The sequence below is a fragment of the Sceloporus occidentalis genome, unplaced genomic scaffold (assembly GCF_023333645.1).
Source record: "Sceloporus occidentalis isolate IW3139 unplaced genomic scaffold, rSceOcc1.0.p SCAF_30, whole genome shotgun sequence".
Lineage (NCBI taxonomy): Eukaryota > Metazoa > Chordata > Lepidosauria > Squamata > Phrynosomatidae > Sceloporus > Sceloporus occidentalis.
In genome coordinates, this window is record NW_028317010.1 from 853,503 (window position 1) to 881,286 (window position 27,784).

A 27,784-nucleotide genomic window follows, 5' to 3' on the forward strand; every position below is an offset into this window, starting at 1 on the left:
GGAAGGTAGACACACATAGGAACAAATGATAATTGCGTAAGGAATGATTACAGATCATTGATGTTTGGGGGTGATTGGACGTTTGTTACGTTTCTCAGATTTCAAGTACTCGCTTAGTTTGGGACGAGTAGTCATGTGTTCAACGTAGGCAGAGAGCAGGGGGAATGCGGACAAACATGTTGGGGAAAGGTCAAGATGAACTTGCAAGATATCCAGGAAGTTATAGTCAGTAAACGAGATCTGTGGGTGAATTAGATATTTGATATTAATATTACAATATATATTGTATGTAGAATTTTGATTAGTCATAATGAGATCACGCAGATAGCTTGGGTCATATTACCTTATCTCCCAACACAAACTTTCCTCCACTGGAATTCTGGGAAAGCAGTCTCTCGAATGGAGCCAGTTGGTTAGGCAGATCATTCAGATATTTATCTTTTCCTGTTTCCTAGAAAGAAAATATTAAATGAGTGGATCCAATTGTAAATACAACTGTCTCTGCTGTTTACCGGTTTTTGTTTGTATTGATAAAAATGTAGATATGAAAAAAATTACTCTGCTGCATATTCTATATTAAAGAATATATATATACAGCAGATATTACAGGGAAATACCAAAATAGTCACTGGCTTTTGAATCTTTAAGAGTGAAGGAGGGACACCAAGGGGCAATAGAATTTACTGAAAAACATTGTCAGACAATAAGCACAACCTCCATTTTCAAGAATGTAGGTAAAATCGTCATGCTGTACTGGTGAATTAAATACGATAGACTGTTTGCTACAATTGTCTTAAATGTGTAGCTAACTTAACAGCGGAGACGGACTGTAGAGCATTCTAGGTTGCCAGTCAACGATTAGCTCACTGTTAAAGGATGGACGTCTGGCTTTAATATTCCTTTAGCAATTTGTGGTAATCCATAGTTCCATTATTTGAGATATGAATTTTGTAAAATTGTGATTATGTTACTTGTAACATGATATATGTACCTCAAGGTCATACCTAGTTTGTTCATTGTTTGAGATATCAGCTCTAAAGTTCTCCCTGTTAGCTTTAGCTTTCCTGGAAGCTGCAAATACACCCTCTGATTATAGTTTCATAACAGAAAAACTTTCTGAAGGGCCAAAAATGGACACTTTTGCTTTAGTAGGCGTGGTTACCAATGCTACTAGGCATTATGTCTTAATAAGGTTTTTTTATGTTACACTGTGACCTGTTGATAGCGATTAATTTAGCCAATGAAGACACTGGGAAGAAACTATTTTATATGCACGGTGTACATAAAGTATGTCGTTTTATGAAAGTAGTGAGAATGTTTAATGGCATGAAGTCATATACTTAGTCTACACATACAAATTCATAGAAGATCAGACGACTGAATTTTAGCCTTAGATCTTCAACACCATCATTCACCATGTCGATCAGAGCGCTCTCCTTCTCATTGCTCCCCACTAGTCCTGTGATTAATATATAAATATAAAATATTTCATAATATGTTCTGATGTTTCTCTGGGACTTCCAAATATTTATACATTTGATGTTCATGTACAAACAAGTATTAGAAAGTGTATAAAATGTCTATTACATATGGACAGACACTGATTTGAACTTACTGGGTTTAAAAGTTATATGTGGCCACATCAGGACTAAATAAGACACAGAAAATGTGTGTATTTTTTTTGCAATGGTTGGCTAAACAATATATGGCCATATGATCTGACTGCATCCTCAATATTTACTGTATATCTTGATTTCAATTTTTAAAATTGCATTTATAGGAGTTCCGGAAAACATTCTGTGGGTGTGTTCGGATTCCTTTATTATGAAAAACAACCGCTCATGCCAATGTACTCATAGTTGTATCATAGTAAATAAGAGTTCTTAATAATAATAATAATTGTCCCTGAGAAAGAGATGCCTATTAATTTGTAGCTACAGCATCCGCAGGGTAAGGAAAAAGTGGTGTTTGCGCAACCTGGAATTGTGCTACACCAATAGTGAGCTACTAATGACCCTCGAATGACTGATTTTGTTTCTTTGGAGAAATAAATCAAGCTCTCGGATTATAGTTAAATATAATATTTACTCCACCTGAGATTAGCTTTCTCGCTTACAGAGTTTGACATTATATTATATTATCAGTTTACTCATTCAAAAACACACCGCTATGCTAATGAAGCAGTCCTCTTTGTGATAGTAGATGTACAGAAAAATCATGTAATGCAAGAACTCCATCTCACCGTGCTTGCGACCCAGGTATCTTAAAATGGCATTACTCTGATATAAAACAAAATCTTCATCTTGAAACTGAGGCAGCTGTCCAAAGACCTGAAAGCAAAGAAAAAAAGAACATGCTAAAACACTACCACCATAGATGACCATCAAGCAGGCAGCAAAAAACACCCTAATGCTCTGCTCTGTACCAGAATGATGCCCACTTCTGCCGCATAACTGCACTGACCTATACAGGATGATCACCTCTGCGCTTCATAAAGGCATCTGCTTCTATAATTCTATATACCAGCACATGGGCCCTTATACAGAGGAACATTACAGCTATATACAGACACATGATCCCTTAGACACAGTGGCAAGAAAATGTAAGTCAACCCTTTGTAACTAAATACCTGTTTTTTGTGTTCATAAAATGTGATCTTAGCTACATCGAAGTAACAAGTATAGACAAAAACAATGTGCTTAAGCTAATAACACACAAACAATGATATTCTTTAATCTCTTTAATGAACACACAATCATTGTGCAGGTCAAAAAAGTAAGCAAATCCTTGGATGTAATAACTGATTGGTCCTTCACTGGCAACAATGACCTCAAACAAGTGCATCTAGTAGCCGCAGATCAGACCTGCACAACATTCATAGGGACCTTTAAACTGTTCTTCCTTAAAGAGCTGCTCTTTCTCACCCATATTCCTAGCATGTCTGATGTGAACGCCTCACTTGAAGTCATTCCGTAGTATTTCTAATAAGTTAAGGTCTGGACTCTGACTGGGCCACTCCAAAAGACGGATTCTCTTTTTTGAAACTATTCTGTAATAGATTTACTCTGCTTAGGGTCATTGTCCTGCTGCTTTACGCAACTTCTATTGCGCTTTGGCTGGCCCACAGCCACTGTGACATTATCCTGTATCATAACTTGATAAACCTGGGGATTTATTATCCCCTCGATGGCATGCTGTCCAGGCCCTGGGGCAGCAAAGCAGTCCTAAATCATGATGCTCCCTTCAACATACCTCTCCATTGAGATAATGTTTTTATTTGGGTATGCGGTGCCCTTTTTCAGCCATATGTAGTGCTGCATGTTCTTCCCGAACAACCTTAGTTTCATCAGGCCACAAAACATTTTCCCAGTAGCGTTGTGGAGTGCAAGGTGCTCTTTGGCAAACTTCAGGTGAACAGTGATCTCCATGGTCTCCATACGTGTTCAATGTTTTTCATATGGTGGACTCATGGACAGAGAATGATAACTAGTTCCAATGATTCCTTCAAGCCTTTACTTTAGAGATCTTTATTTACCTCATTGACCATCCTGACCTTGGCTGGGCGCCCGTTTCTTCGAAAAATAGCCGTATTACCAAATCTTCTAATTTTTTAAACAATTTGCATAACTGTGGACTGGTGGATATGTATGCTTCTAAAACACACCTCCAGTCCTCCAGTTTCATTGATTCAACCCCAAGGTTACTAATTCCTGACTACAATTAGCTTTTGTTGAAGTGATTAGCCTAGGGGTTCACATACTTTTTCAAACCCGCACCGTGAATGTTTGAACGATATATTCAATATGGACAAGAAGAATACAATCATTTGTGTGCTATTAGTTAAAACAGAATGTGTTTGTTCATTATTGTAACTTATATATAGATCATATCATAATATTAAGATAATATCTTTACATAAATGCTAGTAATTACAAAGGGTTAACTTACTTTTTCTTGTCACTGTACTTAGCCCGTAGTTTAAGTCAGGGTCTTAAGAAGTAGGGTTGCAATATATTTGTCCCAACCTACAGTATATTTAATCATGCACAATTGTATGCCAGTTTTTCTAGAGCTGCAGCTGAAAAGTTTGTTACCCATAAAATAAAATATTATTACTTTTTATATATTACTTTTATTTGAAAATGTTTTTAGTCATCTACAAAAATCCGCTAAGCAAATTCTACTATTTGTCCTGAGTTTAGAAATACCTAATGTTTTTATGTTTTCTTTTTAGCAAGTTATAGGGCAATATGTACAAGTAGTGTTTTGCTATTTCAGAACCATGTTTATCCACATCTAGTCATCCTACCTCCATGTGCTATTTGGGACATCTTTGAAGCTGGCCAATTCAATTTACCCTCATCAAACCATATATTTTTGAAAACTAGACACCCCAGGGTATTTTAAATACTGGTATTTTAACTCTTTCCATGCACTAATTCTACTATCAGCCTTTGTTATTTTGCAGTAGTAACTAAATTACACTAAAAATTACTATGACAAAAGTATGTATTAGTGCATGGGAAGTGTTGAAATACCACTATTTTCTTGCCCAGAAAATGTGACTGCAGAAAAAAATTGTTTCACCTAAAACAGTAGTCAGCAGAGTACATTTGTACATTTCTATTTTTTATGATTTTTGTAGGTAAATGGGGAGTGCTGTAGGGCATGGTATTTTTAAAATTTTATATAGGACTACATATGATGGGATGTTTTCTTTAAAAAATGTATATATATATATATATATATATTTTAGTTTTTAGTTGAGTGATTCCTCAGTCAAATTTTGGCCCTAGCTATCAGAGGGGAGACTAGGTTGACAGCCTGATCTCAGTTCACCAGCATTGATTTAACACTGCCAGTGTCAAAACCCCATGACATAGGGGATATGTCCTTGGACCAGTATTTTGGTGATGTATCCTCTACATCCTCCGCCTTTAAGGGATTAAGTAACACAATTTATACCCCAATTGTTGTTTACAAAGAGATTATTGATATGTAAGAATTATTATGCCATCCACTTTGTCCATGGTACGGTGGACTTTACTATCTAGTACTATATTACAAAACATTTGAGGAAGTGTACAATCTTTACAAAGCTAAGCCACATCCTCCTCAATCCCCATACACTAACCTCACAGACAGTGGGAAAGGACCCCTGGGTGTGCTTAGATTCTAGTTGTATCTTACATCTTAGTAAAAGACAGCTTTTATTATTTGGGTCATGTCACATGTAAGCATTTAACAATGTAGTCAATGTAGTTATTTGTAGCCAATGCCGTGGCTTCACTGTTTTATCTCGCATCATAATTGAGGTGGGTTTAACAGACCTTGTAAAATTGTGAATACTTTGCATTTAAAGTGAAAAAAAACCCCTACTTTATTCCTGTCTTAATAGCCCTAAGCACCCCCAAATTATAAAGCAGTAACCCTAGGCATTGGCTTGGACCATTTTGCTCATCTGTACCCTGTTTATGTCTCTTATTTACCTGGTGTTCTATTTTAGCATATACTTGGAATACCCCTTCGCCTCATCCTTCTGTATCTGACCTCTGAGGTCGCAAAAGCTTATGTAACTATACATCTTTTTTCTATGTTGGCCCAATAAAAGGTAGGTTGTCAGCCGACTGTCAGCCGACAGTATCGGCTACTCAAACTTAAAGTTTATGTGGTGGAATTGGATTTTTTTACAGAAAAAATGCACCAGATGCTTTTTCTTTCCATTTACTGTAACAGAAATGTATATATGTGAGCATGGATGTGTACTTGTGTGTGTGTGTGTGTGTGTGTATGGATCTGTAAGTGGGGTGAGAGGTAGTGTGTATAGTGAGTATGAGTAAGTGTGTGTAATTTGTGTGTTTACATATGTTGATGGCCCTGTCAAGGAAATACTGTCTACGAAAACTGTCACAGAATAGGTGTCAGAAAACATTCTCACCGCATTCTTTTTAAGATCATTCTTTCCTGAAAACCAGTCAGACAGCTGCACTTCATCTTCTGTCCACTTGGCCCCTTGATCTGCTAGCAGTAATCGTATAGGCTCCGCCCTTCCTGAATAGAATAGAATCACAAGCTAAATATTTGTGATAGTCCTGGATGATTCAGTAGTGAGAGGGAAATATTTGAGAAATGGAAATATAAAATACAAACACTTGTAAAATTCAGACTGGATCAATAAATAGTGACATTATTATTATTAGTATCACAATGAGGAAATTTGAACAGTCATGCGGTAGGCATATGTTTATCCTGAATACAAGACAAGATCAAGGACCTAATAAGGTTTGAGTTCTTTATAGCAGGATAATGGGCCGACTAGTGGGGTCTTATGGTGTTATGGGATGCACAGTGTCCAGGAGCCTTGATAACTAAAGAGCTCAGCATTATCACATAACGCGTTATAGTTAACCCACCAGTGTAGTGGCCACTGAAGACTGCTCTTTAGGGTTGTATAAGCTGCAATGAAGACGGGAGGAAAGAGTGTTTGTGTGTTTAAATACATATGTGTGCATGTTAAAGTGGTGTGTGCATGTGTATTAGTGCACAGTGTGAAAGTGTGTGAGCATCTGTTGTTAGTACCCGCTCGGCGCCCCTCTCTCCTCTGCGAGCCCTCTAGCTCAGTCTCGGTGCCAGCTTGTAATGCTGAGCGCTGGAAGATGACGTCATTTCCGGCGCTCAGCATTACAAACCGGCACCGAGACCGAGCAGGGAGACTCGCCGCAGGACTGCTGAAAGGTAAGTACAGGGGGGAGGGGGAGAGGAAGGGTAGATAATGGGGGGGCGGCAGGGTAGATAATGGGGGGGCGGCATTTTAAACTTCGCCCCAGGCGGCATTTTGTCTTGGGCCAGCCCTGTGTGCATTACTAAACGGTGTTTAGACTGTGTGTATGTTAGTTTATGTGCTAGCATGAGTGTGTGTTAGTATTTAGCTTTAGCTTGTGTGTGGGTGTCAGCGTGTGCTGTTAAGAGTGTCAGGAGTGGGCCTAGCGTTTGTGGCTCCTGGGTGAAGGAAGAGTGTTTGTGATATGTATGTGTAACTGTTTGGTGTTAGAGTGATTACGGGGTGGGGGTTCAGGTGAAAAATACTGCACCCAGGGACCATTAACCATAGGCTCACGTGTGGGTTCTTAGCTGCCATCAAAGTATATGAGTCTGTAATTCTTGGTAATTTTAAAGAACATAAACCAAATTATGAAACATTAGGTCAGTTTGTAGTGTAAGCTTACATGTATACAGTTTACACTTACCTCTGATTGGGAAGTAGGTCAAAACATATCCTGGCACTAAGGGGAAAGAAAACACTATGTCAATCAACAGCCTACTTAGAGAACAGCCATAAAAACTCAGGAATTGAACTCATTAAATAGTTTTAACAAACACCTGTCACTGAAAAATGACAAGGTGTCACTTTGTAGGGAGTAATATAGACTGTGCTGGCCAATAGGCTAGGAAACATATAAGGAGAGGATATTTCAAATTTAAATGTATCTGAATATAGTTTAAAACTACAAACTTGACTGTCAGATGGGATACACGACACATGCACCCACAATCCCCTCTGCTGTTTTTTTCTACAGAATGTTGTACATTCTAGGATCAAATAGAAGGTAGACTGACTGGCAGCCCAAAGCACAAAAGCAACCATAATGGAAAACTACACAAACTAGTATGTATGTATGTATGTGTGTGTGTGTATATATATATATATATATATATATATATAAATAAACTATATATATATAAACTACACTATGTAATGTGTCATACTTACCTTCAGCAGTAATAAATCTATAGTTAATCTATAAATGTGATTTAAAGACAAAATGGTAGTAGGTGGTTGGAATAGTCTTCCAGGGGAAGGAGGATAGGCAAGAAGAAATGGAATTCAAAAATGCTTGAGATGGGCATCAATGTACACAAAATAATCAATACAAATAAACATGATGCAAAATGCTGACTGGTCATGTTCTTATGTGACTGCCTGTGTATAATTATTGTTTATGTGTGATTTGTGAATCTGTCTGTAAGCGTCGCACTCACTTTCTAAGCTTATAACAAGAATACATTTTTAACATAACACTCTTTGTGCTATCTTATGAACCAAACATGGAAAAATATGGAAAATACCTATATATTACAAAGGGGAACAATCAGAAAGTCACCGGTAACACAGTTAACACATCAGAGCAAACAGAACAAGCATTTCATGCAATGTCAACATCCTACAACTGCTATGCATTGCAAAATTTAAGGTTTAATAGATATTGCAACAGATTAGATTTTTTTTTTAAACACAGAAAAGACAGCAATAATTAGCTATACACAAACCACACCATGTGTCCCCTGGCAACCTAGAATGCATTGTGGCAGCTGCTCTCACTTTTTATGAGGTGTCTAAGTAGCTTCTTCTAAGACGGAACTGTTGCCTCAGTGGAGATCCTTGCTCGTCTCTAAGGGACAGGTAATGTATATATAGAGGCTGACTTCTGCTGAGTCACAATGATAGCACCATAATGTCATAATGCATAACAACCGGGAATGCAGGTGATAGAGAACAGAAAAGAAACACACTATAGTAATAATATGTTAATCTTCTTTACTCCACATGAGACACATCAAGCACTCTATTTAGTGTGTGCCATGGTTGCCACCTATAGGCATGGTTGCCACCTATAGGCAAAGTAGGTGCCCGCCTAGGGGGGGCCAGCAGCCGCGAACCACCGGTCACTTGATGGGAGGAGTGGGGGTTTAAGTGGGTGTGGTAAAATGGGAGGGGCTTGTGGGTTGGAGCCAGAGGCAGCAAAATTATGTTTTGCCTTGGGTAGCAAAAATCCTTGCACTAGCCCTGCATGCAGCAACAGATTGGTTTTAACCAAATATCCTTAATTTAGCCTTATATGTAGGTCGTTTGAGAGTGCTTGGCATGGTTAATGTTGTCCCACATTTACAGGGGTTGTCCCATTGACTGTGCTGAATTTCACATCTTTGTAACTAAATGCAACATGAGAAACATAATTCACATTATGGCTGAATGCCCTAGTATGTCCATGAAATAGTTAATACAAAAGAATGCCTCATTTATAATACAACCACTGTTGCCATATATGCTGCAAAAAAATCTAAACAATCACAAATAATGTTTTATCTTCGCCAAACAGCACGTTTAAACAACAATTTTGAGCGAATACTAAGGGACAGAAGATCCTGAAAGTTTATATTTTTCACACTCACTTTGTCCTTCCAAAAAAACCCCACATAACTTCCAACATTTCTTATGACCAAAGCGGGACATTTTTTTGTTTTACGGAGTGTATTTAGGGGAATAGGTAGCAGGCAAGACTTTATTATTACTTTTTTTTTTTATGTTATGGCTGTTTAGAAGGCATTTCTGAATGTATTTTACATACATTCTTTAATATATAAAACATATATATATATATATAAAACATTTTTCTATCATTTATATACGTTTTAGACCAGTGCGACACTATAATAAACTCATGACCACCAAATATTCTGAGCTTCCAGGAAAGAGGGATTCCAGAGCAGAAGGGCAGAGTGGGTCTTTACTACAGATGTACACTTAGGAGGTATGTGAAAGCCATCCAGAAACAAGAATGAGCTGAAGAATAATACGCTAGTCTATGTTTTTGGGGATTTTGTAGTGTATTCACAAATAGTCAAGAGTAAGGGGTCATATGATCCCTAATGATAGCTGAAGCCAAGTGGAACTCAAAAGATTTTTGTATGGCTCTCATCTCGCTCAATTAACTCATAGGTTTGTCCTTTTTTAATTGTTTCACCATAGTCATAGTGTCCACTCACTCCATTCTAAGGTTCCTTATTCAAATAGTGAAGCTACAACTTTTCTGTCATATAGTTTGGTCATTGCGTGTCTGAACATTTTAGTAGACTCAACCCTGGTTTGATTGTTTCCCTGTGAACGCCTTTGCCTTGGGTTATTGCTCTGCTTCGCAGCATTTTCACCTGTGACCTACTGCACAGAGAACAACCCTGTAAGCATGACAAGACATCGGCTAATGCTTTAAACAGTCATTACGTTTAAAGAACAGTCATTTACATTTTCAGCAATGTTTTTATACCAAACTAAATTAGAGTGTGGCTAGAGGTTTCTGTCCCATTACCCCTCAGACTGTAAGCTTGCAAGAAAAGGGCCCTCTTCCTCTACTGTACTAGCATGTCTTATGTGTATTTGTGTTATTGTCAATTCTATTTATTGTTAACTTTAATGGTGTCATTTATTTGTATTCTCCGGTGCTGATAAGTAAAAATGATAGTGGAGAAAAGCTTTCTATACTGCAGTTGGAATGCCAATCCTAAATCTAGTGTGTTAAAATGTGCAAGTGAGACTTCAGCTATAGACAGAAGCCTGCAGTTTACATGTAACTACAAAGGCTTTGGTAAAAGAAGGGAAATGCTGCTCATCCATCAGTAAGCAACATGTTTGTGGAGCTGGCAGCCTACAAAGGCTGAAAGTTACCCCCCCCCCCCAAAAAAAACCCTGTAATTTGTCAGCATGACATATATGTGGGTATCAAGGTCCAAGACAATTAGCCAATAACACCCGAACATGTGACTTCATTGGCAACCAGAGGTGCACAGCAGGCCACTGGAGCTGCAGTAAAACTTGATACCTGACACCCTAGCCCAGGAGACAGTTGGAAAGGCTCCTAATGGAAGTAAGAAGTCCTACCTAGGATACTGCCTGGACTTCAGACCACCTGGCAGGAGATGGGACTAACAGAATACAGGTTTCCCAAGGTAGACGGGGCTAAGGTCACGATGCCTGGGTGCAATTATTTTTGTCACCTGCAAGTGGGTGTGGCTATATTGCTATCTCCTCCCTTTAACAAATGTAGTACTTCTAACAACACCCATTAACTATGACAACCACTCAACCTCTTTTGGCCCTTCAATTTTACTAAGTAACATGCCACCCGCCTTTGGCACCCCCTGCCCCCTGTGTGGGCGTGGCTCAATGATTAACCATTTTCTATGGACCAAAATACCACAAAATATTTTAATGTAAGTGTCTTGAATTTGAAAAAACCCCAACATTGTATTTTTTATGTTTTTTTCGGAGTACAAAACGGATCGTGCACGGTAGGCACACCGGTAGGGCTAAATGGTAGTACACTATACAAACATAGTTTAGATTAACCCCATCACGACCAGAGACATACCAGGTACGTAATGCCAAAAAACCTCGATCTCCTGTGTTCCTGTTAGATTTGTGGTCATGGTGGTCCATTTACAGAGGTAAGTAGGTGTCTCTGAGGCTTTATGCTTTTGGGGAATATATATAGATTATGGGATTAGTTTGGTGTGCATGTGACTGTGTAAAGAGGAAATTATGCACATATGTGGTATCTACATGGTCAGGAGAGGTGGGAGATTATTTTTTTTTGCTTTGTTTCTTATTGTTTTCCCTAAGGCCCAACCTAGGGTCACTGATGTCTGAGTGCAAAAAAAAATGTTTTGGCACCCCAGGTGGGTGTGGTGATATTGCTAACTCCCCCCCTTAACCACACACATTTTCTATGGAACTCACTCCACCTCTTTGGGCCCTCGTACTTCACTCACTTCCCACAGTGCCATCTTTGACCCCAAACAGCATTACACTAAATGGATCAGTGACATCCGCTGGCCTGACTTTAACCCCTTAATGACAAAGCCCGTACATGTACGGGCTCAAAATGCATTGTTTTCAATGGGTTTAGGGGCCGCCCATTGTCCTTAAGGGGTTAAAGAAGCTGCTAAGTGAAAGGGGCAAAGCTGTAACTAACTCTTTTTGCACCTGAGGCAACAACAGAAAATTGTGCCCCCCACTATATAGAGGTTATTTTGAGGAATGCAGATAAATAACAATGACATTCATATTTGAACTGTAGAGAGTAAAAAAAAAAAAAAGAAATTGAAAAAATGTCCCCAAACCATTGATTTATTCACATTATGATACTGAGGGTGGTAGCATAACTCACATCAATATATACCGAGCCTGACGATGGTACAGTATAACTATCATCAAGAGGGTGATCTGCAGCAGCCCCTGGTACTCATGCCACGTTGATGTCATGGTGACCAAAGTCTGCCGTCCTGTCGATCAATCCTGGTACAAAGGAAGTATCCCACCACTGCCACCAGATGTGAGTGCGGTGGGACGACCTGTACCCCCGACTGGGTACACCCACCGAAACGTGCTTCCCTCTGCCAAAACACCAGCAGTTAACCCCTTCAGCGCTAGACGAGACTAGCACTGGCGAGACAAAGCAGGACATCAATCTAATGGTGCCGTGCTGGCACTGTGGCCTGAAAAGGACAATAAGTTGTCAGAGCAGCCCACCCCAATCATCAGACAGAGCTGATGTTGAGATGGAAAACACAAACTACGTTTATTTGGAACGCTACGGCTATTTACACAAAAAAGCATAATTAGATCAGGAGTGTAATCACCACCAGACAGCCTCCATCCATCTATGGCCAGCAATGCCCACCCAACACGAGTCACGATTTCGGGATAATCCCAGAAGAGTGGTATCAATCCTGGAGTAACAATGGAACGCTCAGGATCCAAGGATGTTATGTTCCAAAAAGCGACTTGATCCATTGTCGGGACCCTGAGCAACCACGGGAATAGTCTGCACGGTTTCACAGCTCCGGCTGGGTAAACCCCGGTTCTAAAGATGGGTACTAAAACCAGTTTTCCCAAATGAGCTCCCTCTCCCTCTCTCACCAAGGTTTCCAACTGCTGCACAGGTCACGGTAAGGCGCGTGGAGCGTTTCTGACCATGTAGAGCCCCCATAGCTGGCTAGTCCATAGAAGTCTGGTTAGGGCAGAACAGACAGGGTTCCACCCTGTACACCTAATGAGCACAGAGTGACTTAGACAGAAGAGGGAACTGGAGTCACTCCATGATACTGTCATGGCCCCTCATCCCAAACTCAAAGCTACACCCATGTATCCTCAGCCTCAGGGGGTTACCGTGACAGTTGCTACACAAATGGCTTAATACACACAACCTAAACAAAATACCAACATTATTCAGCCAGACAAAATAGCATAGTGCTCCCCTTACAAAAAAAATACTGCAGTTTTTCTGAAGTAATACTGCAGTTTTTTGGACATGAAAAAACTGCAATACTGCACTTTTACTGCAGTATTACTGCACATTTACTGCAGTTTTACGGCATTTGTACTTCACTGTACTGCAGTTGTACTGCAGTTATTTTTGTACGGAAGTACAAATGCAATAAAGCTACAGTACTTTGAAGTACAACTGTAGGTTTGCAGTATAAAAAAAAAGTGCAGTAAAAGTGCAGTAATACTGCAGTAAAAGTGCAGTAAATGTGCAGTAATACTGCAGTAAAAGTGCAGTATTGCAGTTTTTTCATGTCCAAAAAACTGCAGTATTACTTCAGAAAAAACTGCAGTAATTTTTCGTAAGGAACAGGACATAAGTACAAAAATGTAATAATTCTGCAAAAACAGGCATAATTGTTTCATCATAACATTGGATGCTTCTCTTTTCTTTGTATAATTCATCTCACACTTCCTGTGTGATCTCATTGATATCTGTTTTTTTGAAATCTAGCTAACTCACCATGAGATCAGCAAAAGCATAAACATGTACTTATATACATACAATGAACACACTGTAAGGTGCACTTCAGAAGTAACCACTGACATTTGATCTATTAGATAGATTACATGAAAGCTTGTCTACTGCACATTATTAACCATTTAAGTGGCAGAAGCAATATTGACAACACTGAAACTAAAGGAATTTAAAAGGCAGCCACTAAAAGAACCAGAGGATGGCTACTAACTAGGGCCACCTATAGAATGTATACTAGGCCACAGGGAACACATAGCAAATGCCCTGCAAGCCAATGGGCCTATGCCTATTTTTCAGAGAAACGGACATCTAATTACTGAGCTTGTTGCTTGTCTTGCCGGTTTTCATCTTACCTGAAAAAAAACCCAGAAAATAACTGAACTGTCTTTGGCACGACTTTGTCACTACTCATGCTTAGTACTTGGATTAAAACATTTGCATGCTCAGTCTGGCCAGATAACAAACATACATATACCTTTGTGAAAACAGTGAGGTTAGCTCAGTCTTGGAGGTACCTGCATCTAGGATAGGTAAATTGTGTAACAACCCATATGAATTTATGACTCCCACAAGCCTGCTTACACTGCTCTTGCACACATTTTAGCTCAGTGGTGGGCAGTTTTAAAGGGAAAGGTTTATCCATATATAACAAAAAACCCCAACTAATTACCAAACAAACAGATATACTCTATATTTCGAAATGGAACTACAGTTGTTCAGTACAAAAGGATATTCGACTGACTGCAGTGCAGTGCATAAAGGGGCACTCCAGTGTCCCTGTGAGAACACCCTAAACAAACAATGCATATTAAAGTACTTTGTACTTGTTCGAAGTTAGAAATAAAATAGTGAAAAAATGAACTTATCATAGGGGGAAGCTGCAGCTTCCCACCCTACTCTGTGGTGTGAAGATTCTTACCTTTAAATGGCTTTGTTAAGTCGGGACAACACTAGAGCTGGCTAATGGTAAGTATATCATGTGGATTTATTCAGCAAAACATTTTTTTTTCACGGAAAATAGCTGGGGGTTGGCAAAGGGGCAAATGTATATGGGAGATTCTGCAGAATCCCCCATGCATTTGCAAGGGTGACACCACAAATTTAAAGGGACCTTTAAAGGGACCTTTTCTCTGCTCAATAAGGTCCAAATGATGGCTGAAGTGTCTTTAATGGATACTTTAATTATGCAAACTAATACTTTACCTGTGCAAACTAAAACAAATCATACCCTCTAGGAATGCACCATACCGCAAATCTGCTCCCTACGGTCATTTTCTGCATATCCAGGGCTGTTTTTTATTTTTTACCCTTTGTGACAATGGCTGTTTTAACATTTCTCTCTTATTTAGTGTACCCACACAAATTGTATATTGTTTTTATTTAAGAACAAAAGGAGCTTTATCTAGATACCATTAGTTTTATCATATAATCTAATTTACTATATAAAAAATATAAAATATTGTGAATAATTGAAAAAAGCTCTTTGACTTTTATTTGAAAATATTTTTACTCCTCTAAAAAAGCAAGTGGAAAAAACCTGCTTAGTAGATTCTAGTATTTGTCCTAAGTTTCAAAATACTCAATGTTTTTATGTTTTTGGTTATAGTAATAGGGCAATGAGGGCAAGTAGTATTTTGCTATTTCAAAACCATTTTTTTTCAAGTGATTTTTGGTTAATACAGTTCTGCCACTCTCCCCTACCCCTCTGTGTTGGTGCCTTGCATGGCTCAGTTCTACAGCTTCTACTAATTTTTATCTGCACCTCCTCCCTCCCACCTATCTTCCTGAAATCGCATCCTGGATGGCATCCCACCAGCTGAAGATCAATATCACCAAGACTGAGGATTCCTCAGTCTACCTGACAGAACAAGTTTCTGCCTTGGTGTCACATTTGATTTCACTCTGTTATTGTTATTATACTTTATTTATAAAGCGCCGACAGATTCCGCAGCGCTGTACAAGGTAAACATTTTACAGATAACGACAAGTACAAAATGACAAGCAATTGACATACAGATACAAGACGAATGGAGGGCCCTGTTCCCGCAGGAACTTACATTCTAGCTGGATAAGGGGTGAGAAACAGGAGGTGAGGACTGCGTGGACTCACTAAATCCTGCCTGTGAAGTCCTTTCCCAAAGGAGACTAGGAAAATGTTTAAAGAAACTTGGAATTCGATAGCAGATAAGAACTATCTATCTAGTCCGCCCATTTGTTCTGATGTAGAGACCTTATAGCTGTTCCAAAAGAAATCTATAATTTTGTTTTTATCTTTAATGCTTTTTAATAAAGTTTGTTCAAATACTACAGTTGCCTATGAACAGTCCTATCAATTCTCCAAAGCCCTCCTCTATGTATTACATCAGAGCAGTCTGACCACCTATAGCCATGGGCCACTTGGCCATTCTATGCATGTGAAACAGCAAAGCTTTACCAATTCACATTTACAGTGATGGCCAGTGAGTGTGATTAAGTGGGATGTTCTGTGTTATAGGTATGATGAAAGGGATTAGAAAGTAACACCCTTTCTGTGATGTCAAAGTTGGGTAGGCTAAACAACAGGCAAATACAGCAAAATGGGATGTTATTTTTAACCCCTTAAGGACAATGGGCGGTCCATAAACCCATTGAAAACAATGCATTTGAGCCTGTACATGTACAGGGTTTGTCATTAAGGGGTTAAAAAGGTAATAAGCTAATTTAAGACGCATTTCATTTTAGTACATAATATCAAAATTCCAGGAATGTTGGGGACAGAAACATTTATGTGGAATAGCACCTTTAATCGGTCCTTGGTCTTGTTTGAGATTCAGGATACCCTTATGCCTATACCATGAATGCTTAAATTCCCTCACTGTATTAGTTTCTTTCACTTCTGGGAGGCTACTCCATTTATCTCCCACCCTCTCTGTAAGCTAAAACTACCCTGTATCTAAACCTCTGACACTCCAGTTTTAGACTATGGCCTCTTGTTCTAATATTTCTCCTTTGATATACACTGCTCCAAAAATTAAAGGGAACACTAAGATTACACATCCTAGATCTGAATGAATGAACTAATCGTATGACATACTTGCGTCTTTACATAGTTGAATGTGCTGACAACAAAATCACACAAAAATCCTCAATGGAAATCAAATTTATCAACCCATGGAGGTCTGGATATGGAGTCACACTCAAAATCAAAATGGAAAACCACACTACAGGCTGATCCAACTTTGATGTAATTAAGTCCTTAAAACAAGTCACAATGAGGCTCAGTAGTGTGTGTGGCCTCCACGTGACCTCCCTACAACGCCTCCTGAGGGATGTCCTCCCAGACCTGGACTAAAGCATCCGCCAACTCCTGGACAGTCTGTGGTGCAACGTGGCGTTGGTGAATGGAGCAAAACATGATATCCCAGATGTGCTCAATCGGATTCAGGTCTGGGGAACGGGCGGGCCAGTCCATAGCATCAATGCCTTCCTCTACAGCATGTGAAATTGATTGTCCATCAGTGTTGCTTCCTGAGTGGACAGTGTGATTTCACAGAAGTGTGATTGACTTCGAGTTACATTGTGTTGTTTAAGTGTTCCCTTAAGCAGTGTATGTATACCGTATTTGCTCGGATATAAGACAAGGTTTTTTTCAGAGCAAATACTCAGAAAAATACCCCTCGTCTTATAATCTGACCTCAAATAGAGGTCTGCAGGGGACCTGGATCCTCCTCTTTGGCAACCTCCGCTGCTGCTGGCACTTCCTTTTGGGCTTACATGACCTTCCAGGGCTCCTTCGTAGAAGCCCCAGCAGAAGTGGCGGGCAGAAGCAGAGGTTGTCTGCGCACATAGCACAGACGTTCACCGGCTGCCATAGAGGAGGGTCCCCCGCAGAGCTGCAGGAGACCTGGATCCTCCTCTCTTGGCAGCGGGTGTACATCTGCACGATGCACGCAGACAACCTCCGCTTCTGCCCGGCACTTCCGCTGGCGTGACATGACCTTCCGGTGCTCAGTCACAGTCGGGGGACAGAGTGGCACATAGGGGGGTATAAGGCATATCTAGGGGGCAGAGTGGCTTATAGCGGGTATAGGGCATATATGGGGGGCAAAGTTGCATATTATCATTTATTGTTTTATATAGCGCCATCAAATTCCGTAGCTCTGTCCAATGGGCGTAGGGGGGGGTTTAAGGTATATAGGGGGGCAGATGCGCATAACTGGGGGCCAGGTTGGCAAATGCATTTTTCTCAATCAGTTTTTATTTAATATTAAAAAACAGTTTACATGTGAATTAATGTTTACTAATAAAACCTTTTTCCCCATAGGGTAGTCTTATATTCAGGTGTTTATTTTCTATATTAATATTCAAATCTTGGGGGGGGGGGTGCCTTAGAATCAGGGTCATCTTATAATAGAGCAAATACAGTATATATTGTATTACATATACACCGATCAGCCATAAAATTACAACCACCTGCCTAATATTGTGTTGCCACCTAAACAGCCCTGATCCTTTGTGGCATGGACTCCACTAGTTCTATGAAGGTGCTCTGCACCATGCCATAAGCAGTAGATCGTTTAAATCCTGTAAGTTGCATCAAGGTGCTATGTGTTCTCCATGTGGAGAATACACACCCACCAGGCCATTTGTGAGATTCATTAGACCGGGCCATCTTCTTCCGTTGCTCTGTGGAAGAGTTCTATTGCTCGCGGGTCCATTGTAGGCACTTTCAGCAGTAAACAGGGGTCAGCATGGGCGCCCTGACTGGTCTGTGGCTACGTAGCCTCATACGCAAAAACCTGCAATGTTTCTATCACCTTTCTATCAGAACCAGCATGAACTTTTTTTTGGCAATTTGCGTAACAGTAGCTGCTGGATACGAAAAGGCAAACACTCAAGCCCTGGACTGTCAATTCTAGTCTTGTCATACCTCTTGGCGCTATATAAATAAAGATAAAACTAAGCCCATTTATTAGCTTTGCAAGCTATCTCCATGATAAGCCAGGCCTTGAGGCTCCCCACCCACCTGTCGAAATATGGTACACCAATAAAAGCTTAATCCATCACCGTCAAAAGCGATTGCACAGGAAGGGTCTACCATGACAAGATCAAGTCTGGTAGTCGCTTTGAAATATGTTTCAAATATAACCTGCAGTTAATAGAAGTTTATTTTTTGCAGTGCACACCCTTGATAACGTGTTGTGTATAAGCCTAACTACATTTAAAAGGTATCATGATGTTCAGGACACAGACAGATCTACAGTTTGACTCGTGAACAGTTTATTACTGTAATGGACACACAGAGAAACCACAAACAGCTGTTAGTCTAGTTACTGCTTTCCGTTGCCATTAATTGGTCTTTTTTTGTGGGCATCACTGGAGAGGAAGGCCTGGATCTTGGGTCGAGAAGTGATGCGCTTGACATATGCTGAGAGAAGAGGGAAGTCTGCGAGACACTCTGGAGCCAATACAAGGTGATTGAGCAGAAGATCCACAAGGTTATAATCAGCAAAGGAAATCTTGAAGACAGACAATGCAAGGTCACATTCATGGATTACATTTAACAAGAAAATTATAACACTTTACCTGCTAACATCACTTGTGTCCTAGAAGAACCAGTCTGGAGACTCTCACCAAATCCCATATACTGTACTGGTCATGGCCTGGCTCAACAATGCTTTGTAATGCTATGCCCATTAGCTGGATAACTTGTTTACCCTGGGGATCGTCTCAGCTCTAACATCTTGAAAAAATAACTATATTGTGTGCCTTTCTTGCGGAACTGAACATGTCAATGCACTGTAAAAATAAGCAATTGCCAATATCAACATCACCATAGCCTTTGAAAGAGTTACTAAACTCACATATTTCATATTCCCAAACCACAGATATTCTAGGTAGCTTTAGAACATAGGTCCACTGCCTCAAACCTCACCTCTTCTCCTATAAGAAAGCCTTTTCCTCCATTATTCTCTGAGAGAAAACGTTCAAAGTGCTTTAATTCATCAGGGAGATTCTTAATGTAGGTTTCCTTCCCTTCCTCCTGTAGAAGAGAAGAAAGTGTTCAATAGGAAAGAAAATAGTGGAACTAGAACTTAAAGTTTATAAATTTAAGGTGAACTTTACATAAGCTTAAATTCCGGCTCCCTCAGATTACCAGTCATTATTGAACATCTAACACTGGCATATTTCTCTGCATATTATGTAACTCAGTGGGTGAGATGATTAAATACATCTGGTATATTCAATACAGGGTCAATCAAGCACTTCCTACAGCAGAAGTTTCTAAAGTTGAGAGTACAAGGTGTTTGGGTATTTCTTATCCCCAATCTCTTTTAAACCCGTTATTTTACTAATCACATTGCAATTAGAAAGCTGGGCTCCACTGACTTGCATGGTTGAATGCAATACTTGCATTTCTTTTAAAGGACACGCTGCCATCTTGCAAGTGGCAAAATCTCTCGCAGTGGTGGTTGTGACCGCTCTCTGGAGGGTTCACGGCATGTCCTGGGGTGGGTGTTCGGTGTTGCTGAATGCCTCACTATAAAGGCATTTCAGCTACACAACTGAAGTTTAGGAAGCGATCGTTAATCGTCTCCTAAACTGTTAAAACGGCCATACAGTGCAAGGCGGACGTTGAAGCCCCGGGGAGGGGCTCTGATGCCGACATCGAGGCATTACAGCAAAACCATTTAAGCGAAGAAAAGTGATAATTTGTTTAACGTCATGACGTGCCAGGCACGTAATTGGTCGTTAACTCACAATTTTTTGCATGACCCGTCATAGGTCATTAAGAGGTTAAATTGCAATTAGTGTGTATAAATAGTCAATAAGTTTGTTAGCTTTCACGTGAATGCACTGAGCATGCTTTGCATGACCTGGAGGCATTCTGACAAATGGGCAGCCTATAACACCTGCAAGAATTTGGAGCCTCGGAGAATTATTACAAAAGACTGCACGCTGTCATCGATGCTAAAGGGGACAATACACAGTATTAAGAACTAAGAGTATGCAGACTTTTGAACAGGGGTTATTTTTTTATTTTTTTTCTTTGTTGCCATGTTTTGGTTTATGATCGTGCCTTTCTGTTATGACCTACAGTTGAATATAAATAAGTAATAAATGTGTTTTGCCAGTTTACTGTTTTTTGGTTTTTTTTATGGTACAGATATTACCAATTTTCCAAGGGGATGCAAACTTTTTATCTCAACTGTACATCTAAAATTAATAAAAGCCCTGTCTGTCCTCAGAGCATCACTCACATAGTTCTGATAGATAAGACGGATGTACTTCAGCCTAAGATCTTCTACTCCGTCATTCATCATGTCTATCAGAGACGCGTCATTTGGCTGCTTCCCATACAGACCTGCAGTAAAACATTCAATTGCAGTTAAGTGGAGCTCAAGAAAGCTGAAGTTTCTGGTTACAGTAATAGCTTTGAGTGAGAAAAATGACAACCGTACTGGCTGGGCACACGATTCAAGAAACAGAAATGAAAGGGCAAACTAAAAAGGTGGCTTACCATGTTTCCTGGCAAGATGGCGCAAAATGGCATTAGACTGGTACAAAACAATATCACCATCTTTAAACCCAGGAAGCTGTCCAAATACCTGCAAAACAACAAGTAATAGGCTAGGCAAAGAGCAATTTTGGGCAAAATAAATAAAAAGTATTTGATTGGTCATAAAACTCCTTTATCAACCATGCCATCATGAATTTGCTTTCAGAGTCAGAGTGGCAGTCAGGACCATGGTTCATGTTCCTTGTTCACCACCATTAAACTTCTCCTCACTTTCATAAACAAAACCCCATACCACCGTTCTCTAGTGGGGAACTAGGCACAGCTAACATATTATATCACACACTTATTACTTCTACTGCAGTACAGATGAAGTGATATGGCTACCCATCTGTAGTCACTACATATTGATAGAATGAGATTTACTAGGAAATCTCTAGAGCTGCATTTTACTCAGAAAACCAAGATGGATACTCTTCTGTAGCATATCAAGAAGAAGCAGGCAACATCCAAGGACCTTCCAGACAATGTAGCTTCTGTTACACCCATTAACTCCTCTCCACACACCTACTGCTGCCTCACGTTTCACAACTACACTCTTGCCAATAGTGTGGACCTAGGTGGCATCTCAAACAAAAAAAATAAAAAATAAAAACCTATCCAGACATCCAACTGGTTAACAGGACCTTATCACAATGACCAGTAGAGATACTCTGCATGGTACCGGAACTATACGGCTATAAGATTACCACTTTTAATTCAGGAATATTTTATACCACGGCCTTACCGCTTTAGCCTTTTGATTGCCTTGCCCCCAAGCTTCCATACTTATAACATCTTCCTTCCACTCCACGCCCTGATCAGCCAGAAGCATCCTCATTGCTTCACAACGCCCTGGAAAACCACCAGAAATAACCATGTTGGGAGTTTGAAGGATATGATATACAATTATTCTAGATTAATCATTGAGCAAAGACCAAATAAAACATTTTACAGTTCCAGCAAAATTCAGAAAATAACTTAACGGGGGAGGGATTTGTCTTTTTTTAATTTTTTTTTTTTATCCCATCTGCATTCCTTACGTACGTCCTAAAGGGCTTCTTAGTACAGTACTGGTACGTTTATAAGGGACTGAAAGGGGTTAACATAATCTACCCTTCTGTACTTTGTTAAACCCCTATTTATGTATCACATTCCTTCTACCCCAAAATATACACATTGAGATCCATCTGTCTTTCCTGACCAAGTCATTTTTTTTTTTTTTTTTTATATAAATCTAAAGTAAGTTGTCCTATGCAGGGTAGACAAGTGTGGGCATTTAAACACACACACAACAAGACAAAGCATACAGCGGGAGCAGAACCAAGATTTCTTCCTTTTCTCAATAGGAAACAAGACTATCTAGGCAACTGAATGGAGAGGACAATCTTATAGTTTAAGTGGTCAGTAAGATTTTAACTACAGGGAAAAATGGAGCTGTAAGCAAAGGGGCAGCAGCAAGAAAAAAAAAAATCACTCACATGATAAGACTATAAACTGAGAACAACTAACATATTATTAGGATGACGGTTTAAAGGTAAATTATGGCTTGATAATGAGTTGGAATTGACCTAAAGATAAACTTGAGCTGGGAAAAATACTTCCAAACATTTAATGGATGTCCCAAAAGTGATTTTACACTCACCTCTGACACTGAAGTATATAATGGTGTATTCAGGCACTGCAAAAGCACAATAAAAAGAAAAATAAGGGGTAAGACCTTTTGCTCGGTACAGTAGCTCTACACAAGGGATGGTTTTAGAAGTATTGGAAAATATTTTTCCTGGTAAAAATACAGCAAACTGCACTTATCTGATTAATATTTTCCAATGTGCTGTTAACATTTCTTTACCGAACCAAACATCCGAACTGTCCCATCATCCCCTGGACTGTCCCATCATCCCCTGGACTGGCCCATCATCCCCTGGACTGGCCCATCATCCCCTGGACACTTTTGCAAACAGGAGCATTCATGGGCTTGCTGTGAAGACCGGTACTCTTAGTGGGTCTCATGCCCAGGACCGAAGTGTTGAAGAAAACAGCTCTGGCACCTTAAGACCAGCCTTCGGCAGCTGACCTTAGTTTCTAGCAGGGCATGGCAGCATACATCCAGCCGGCGGCCATGCATTGTACCCTTTCGGTTGCTGGGGGACAATAAATGCAAGCGCAGGAACCATCAGCCACTGGACAGTTGCCTGGTTTGCCAGCCCAGGGCAGTATGCCCAAGTACACTAGCAATCCACAGTCTTACACGAATACAAATCAGTGCAATCAATGGCTTACATAATATGCTAGTGTTTTACAAATATATCTTAATAAGCACTAGTGCAACAAAAGGAAAACTTACAAATGCATCCAATTTATTTCCCCAGTTTTGATTTTCGAGATAATCCCACATATGCGAAGCATTCACTAGGTCTGCAAGTGAATTTACCTTCCGTGTTCTCTGTCATCACCTAGTCGTTTGCAGAACTAACGAACGGTTTGGTTACGTGGAGTTTGAACACACGAACGCTCCAACAGATTGACACAGAAAGACCCCCAGGACCGCAACAAGGAGCTCATAGTATCATTAAAAGCGATTTTTTAACACGCCCACTAGGCTACCCATGTAGAGCCCCTCGGGCCACTTTTAAAACACTGCCCTGGGCATACGCAACAAATATGACCGACTATGCCTATTACTATTATAGATAACCCTACTTACTTTTTGTCGGTGATGAATTGCTGGTCAGAAGCAGCTCGACCAATAAACCTCCTTCCAGGTAGCTACGCACCTCCAATTTGTAGACAAGGTAGCGTGACACGGTTAGCTCCAACAAACCACGCCCCCACCCTGAGGAAATAAAAGACAGTGAGGCCGCGGGCGGGGAGAGAAAGTGTAATTGCGGGGTGACATTGTAAGCAGCAGTTACGCAATCGCTCAAATATATAACAAGCGTAAACTGAGGTAAAGTTATGATTTAAATCTGCAATACAACATGTACTGTACATGTATGGGGATGAATAGAAGCATACAAAGTGCAACATAGATTGTGTTGGCAGCTAAGAACCACATAGGCAAGACGAGTAGCTGCATAAGCAGGCCCAGCTTGCCTTTTCCCTTACGCCTTGCTCTTACTCCCCCGACTCAAGCAGAGCAGTATATTAGTTTTTTTTTTATATATAGCTCAACAATTTACGCAGCACTTCTTACAATACATATATTCAAGGGGTATAACAAAACTAGAACTGACAGACTAAGACAAACCGATACATTAGGTGGCAGCTGGGAATGCCATACGCTGGTGTACTTGTTGATGCTGTAGAATTGCTGCTGTAAGAGCGATCAAAGGCTCCTGGGGACTGCTCATGTCTCGGTAATTGAGAGGTTAATTGCCTGACGGCTCATGTCTGGCAATGGAGGGGGTTAATTGATACTGCTCATGTCTGCTAATGGAGGGTTCATGTTTGCTAATGGTTGGGATTTGTCCCAACCTGTATTGAGTCATGGACAATTATATATTGGTTTTTCTAGAGCTACAGCTGAAAAGGCAGTCAAGGTGAAACATTTTCGAACTCCCATTTAGGGTTGCTTGGTATCCTTGGGTAAAACAATTTATACCACCAAATGTTGTTTAGAAAGAGATTGTGGATATGTAAGAATTATTATCCTGTCCAAGGTATAAGCGATACCACTGCTTTATCTAGTATAAAATATGTTAACCCCTCAAGGACATGCTGTTTTTTATTTTTTGTACCACCGCCTCCCTCAGTGGGACAAGAAGGAGGAAACTTGCAACCTCAAAGTATGTGCCTGAATCTGTCAAACCACACCCCAATATGTTTACAATGATACCACCCATGTCAGGTTTGTCGGGTTGGTTAGGAGCTAAAAGGGCACTTATGGGAGGTGCACCTTTTTTCTTTTTGACATCTGGTCAGTCTGGGCCCATGTCCTAATGGGACATCTTTGAATCCGGCCAATTCCATTTACCACATCAGGCAATATATATTTTTTAGGCTAGACAACCCATGGGTATTTGAAATGTTAGCTTTTTAATTTCATGCCTGGATCTTTGGGGTAAGCGTCGGTCGTAGTCCGGTCATTTAACTTACGGTAGTCCATGCAGAAGCGGGTCTTGCCGTCCCGCTTCGGCACTAGCGCTACCGGGGAAGCCCAAGGGCTGCTGGAGGGCTCGATAACACCTGCTACTACCCATAAGTTCTCTTTATCTTTCATATAAAGTGCACTGCGTAAGAAAAATATACAGAAAAATGCCCACAAAAACTTTGTCAGAAATTGGCACAAAATGTCACCTGCCATGCAGCCTTGGAGGTCCACTATTGCAAATGGACTGCCAAGTCAAGGAAAATTGTGGTTGTCCCCAAATTTAGACAATTGGCCCATAAAATCAAATGGTCAAAATTTCACATTTGACAGCTGAAAAGTGCATGTATCCTATAGGACTCTATAACTACAGAGAAACCTGGTACATGCATATACCGGGGGCACACTGCAGAATTAAAAATGTTTTTTTTGTGGCAGTTTTTTTGTGGCAGGTGCAAAGAACCCTGGACCGACCACTCCATTGACTGTGAAGGTAAGAGTACTGACTTGTCCCAATTTATGAAAAAGCCTAGTTCCTGAAGGATTGAAGTGGTCCACTGTAGGTGGAGATATACGGACGACATGTCTTGGAACATAATCAACAAGTCATCTAAAAATATGATGACGCAGACGCCTTTCCTGTGTAAGTATCCGACTACTGGCTTTAACAACTTGGTGAAGCACCAAGGGGCTGAGGATAGACCAAATGGTAGACAAGTGAAGCGCCATTTCTGGCCATTCCACTTTAACTGAAGGGAATTTTGATGCGCTTCTGTTATAGGAACAGTGAGGTAGGCATCTTGTAGGTCGAGCTTGACCATCCAATCTCCTATTCTCGGTAAATCCTGCAGGGAGTGAATCCCCTCCATTTTGAAGTCCCGATACACGACAAACTCGTTCAACAGCCTAACAGGACAAGTTCCCCCTCCCTTCTTGGGGACCAGAAACAGGTTGCTCAGAAACCCCTGAGAGCACATAGGGACATGAATTATCGCACCTTTGCTTGCCAGGGCCTGAACCTCTTGTGTAACTAGACATTGGTCCTGAGGGGAGAACTGAATGGTACCTGGCAACACTACCTGTTGAGGTAGGGATGTAAACTCTATGTGTTAGCCTGTCACTGTTTGTAGGATCCATGTGTCTGAGGTCAGCATAGTCCATGAACTGAGAAAATATCTCAGTCTCCCCCCAACCTTTACCTCAGGGATCTCAGGTAATGAGTATAGACTTACCGCAAGGGCGTCTTGACTGATAAGAGCCTTTGGCCCCTTGGTTCTGCCAAGGACGACTCCTTTGTGGGAAGAAGGGGGTGGCTGGAGTCCAGGTCTCTTGAAAGGACTATCTGGAAAAACTGGGACCTCAGGAACCATGGACTGGTCCACATTGATAACAGCTGGCCAGACATCTGCCCGTCCTATCGAAAACGTTGGGATGGAAGACTCGCTTCATATTTGCCTGGGCCTTGTCCAAGGCAGTAAATGTTTGTACAAAGGAGCCCAGCTCCTTTACAAAGCTATCACCGAATAGCATGCCTTTTGCCTGAGGGTCAGGCTTGGAGGTTGGAAACTAGTCTGGGAACATGGGTATTGGAGGTTGTCCGAGTCAAACGGGTTCGCCCTGAGGATCGAGCAGGTATGTCCCGGTTATAGTCCATGGACAAAACTATGAGGTGTCCTCATCCAACATTATGTCTGGGACGGACTCCTCTGACCCCACTGAAGCCTCAGAATCACACTCGGAATCAGAGTCATCAGGTAAGGCTCTTGCCTTCTTCCACTTCCGTACCGTTTTTGCCCGGTACTGGGCTCTTTTGCGTGGTTGTAGCGCGCCATCATTCACATGATCATTCATGTCAGTTAAACATTTTTTGGAGGCAGGTGGTATAGCATGTCTGGATTTACAGGAGAACTTGCGGCCGGTTGCACTGGTCGGGTTCACGGTATGGGTAGCATTAATACCTTCCTCTGAGGCAGGATCATGGGCAGTTCTCAGGGTAGATGTGATGGAGTCAGCAATATTAGATGACATGAGCCCCATAGCAGTCTCAATTGCCTGTGTGACAGACCTGGACATTGTGTTATCTAAGTCAGACGGCTGATCTATAGTGCATAGTGACGGTGGCTGTCTGGCCTCATGGGCGGACCCTGAGGGAGCAGAGGCAGCAGGGTCAAGGGAATCCCTATAAGGCATATTGGCACGTATGGTAGATGGGGACTGTAATGAAAAAACCTGAGGGAAGCAGCAAGAAAGAGGAGTTTATTGTAGTCAGTGTTGATAATGGGAGTAGTGTTTACTGAGGAGTGTGTTGTGATTGGTTTAAAAAAAATGTTTTTCCTTCTTGCTGCTGAGGGAATTAAAGAAAGTTATGCATAATATGAGCCTCTGTGTCTTTTTAAATTGGAAACTGCTTCATATGAGTGACTGATAATAAAATCATAACTGAAAAACCTTGGTAGATTACCCACAAGATAAAACCACCCCTTGTGGAGCAGGAACATAGGCAATAAGATAGGTGATCTT

General features: G+C 40.6%; 2 protein-coding genes across 2 annotated transcripts; both read right to left on the minus strand.

Moving 5' to 3' along the window:
- Positions 1-54: 54 nt before the first annotated feature.
- LOC149298861 (glutathione S-transferase P 1-like) lies at positions 55-12,824 on the minus strand. The gene is made up of 7 exons (XM_089486738.1): positions 12,755-12,824; positions 7,248-7,283; positions 5,939-6,051; positions 2,243-2,330; positions 1,356-1,459; positions 344-451; positions 55-240 (listed from the first exon to the last, which is right to left on the minus strand). Exons 1-7 carry the CDS (start codon positions 12,822-12,824, stop codon positions 55-57), a joined length of 705 nt encoding a protein of 234 aa, XP_089342864.1.
- A 6,122-nt stretch (positions 12,825-18,946) lies between these two features.
- On the minus strand, positions 18,947-27,096 carry LOC149298862 (glutathione S-transferase P 1-like). The gene is made up of 9 exons (XM_089486739.1): positions 27,050-27,096; positions 25,273-25,406; positions 23,882-24,010; positions 22,820-22,855; positions 21,923-22,029; positions 21,139-21,226; positions 20,879-20,982; positions 19,552-19,659; positions 18,947-19,135 (listed from the first exon to the last, which is right to left on the minus strand). The coding sequence occupies exons 1-9, from the start codon at positions 27,094-27,096 to the stop codon at positions 18,947-18,949; spliced, it is 942 nt and encodes a 313-aa protein (XP_089342865.1).
- Positions 27,097-27,784: the final 688 nt, after the last annotated feature.

Excerpts from the sequence above, each read along its gene's own strand:
- LOC149298861 (XM_089486738.1), bottom strand. The coding sequence starts at position 12,824 with ATGGGGGCTCTACATGGTCAGAAACGCTCCACGCGCCTTACCGTGACC. Across the intron at positions 1,460-2,242 it reads ATACCTGGGTCGCAAGCACG|GACTAGTGGGGAGCAATGAG; the intron begins GTGAGATGGAGT and ends TATTAATCACAG. Across the intron at positions 241-343 it reads AGTTTGTGTTGGGAGATAAG|ATCTCGTTTACTGACTATAA; the intron begins GTAATATGACCC and ends ATTCACCCACAG.
- LOC149298862 (XM_089486739.1), bottom strand. The coding sequence starts at position 27,096 with ATGGCGCGCTACAACCACGCAAAAGAGCCCAGTACCGGGCAAAAACG. Across the intron at positions 25,407-27,049 it reads CCCAGTACCGGGCAAAAACG|TGCACTTTATATGAAAGATA; the intron begins GTACGGAAGTGG and ends TTTCTTACGCAG. Across the intron at positions 21,227-21,922 it reads GCAATCAAAAGGCTAAAGCG|GTATTTGGACAGCTTCCTGG; the intron begins GTAAGGCCGTGG and ends GTTGTTTTGCAG.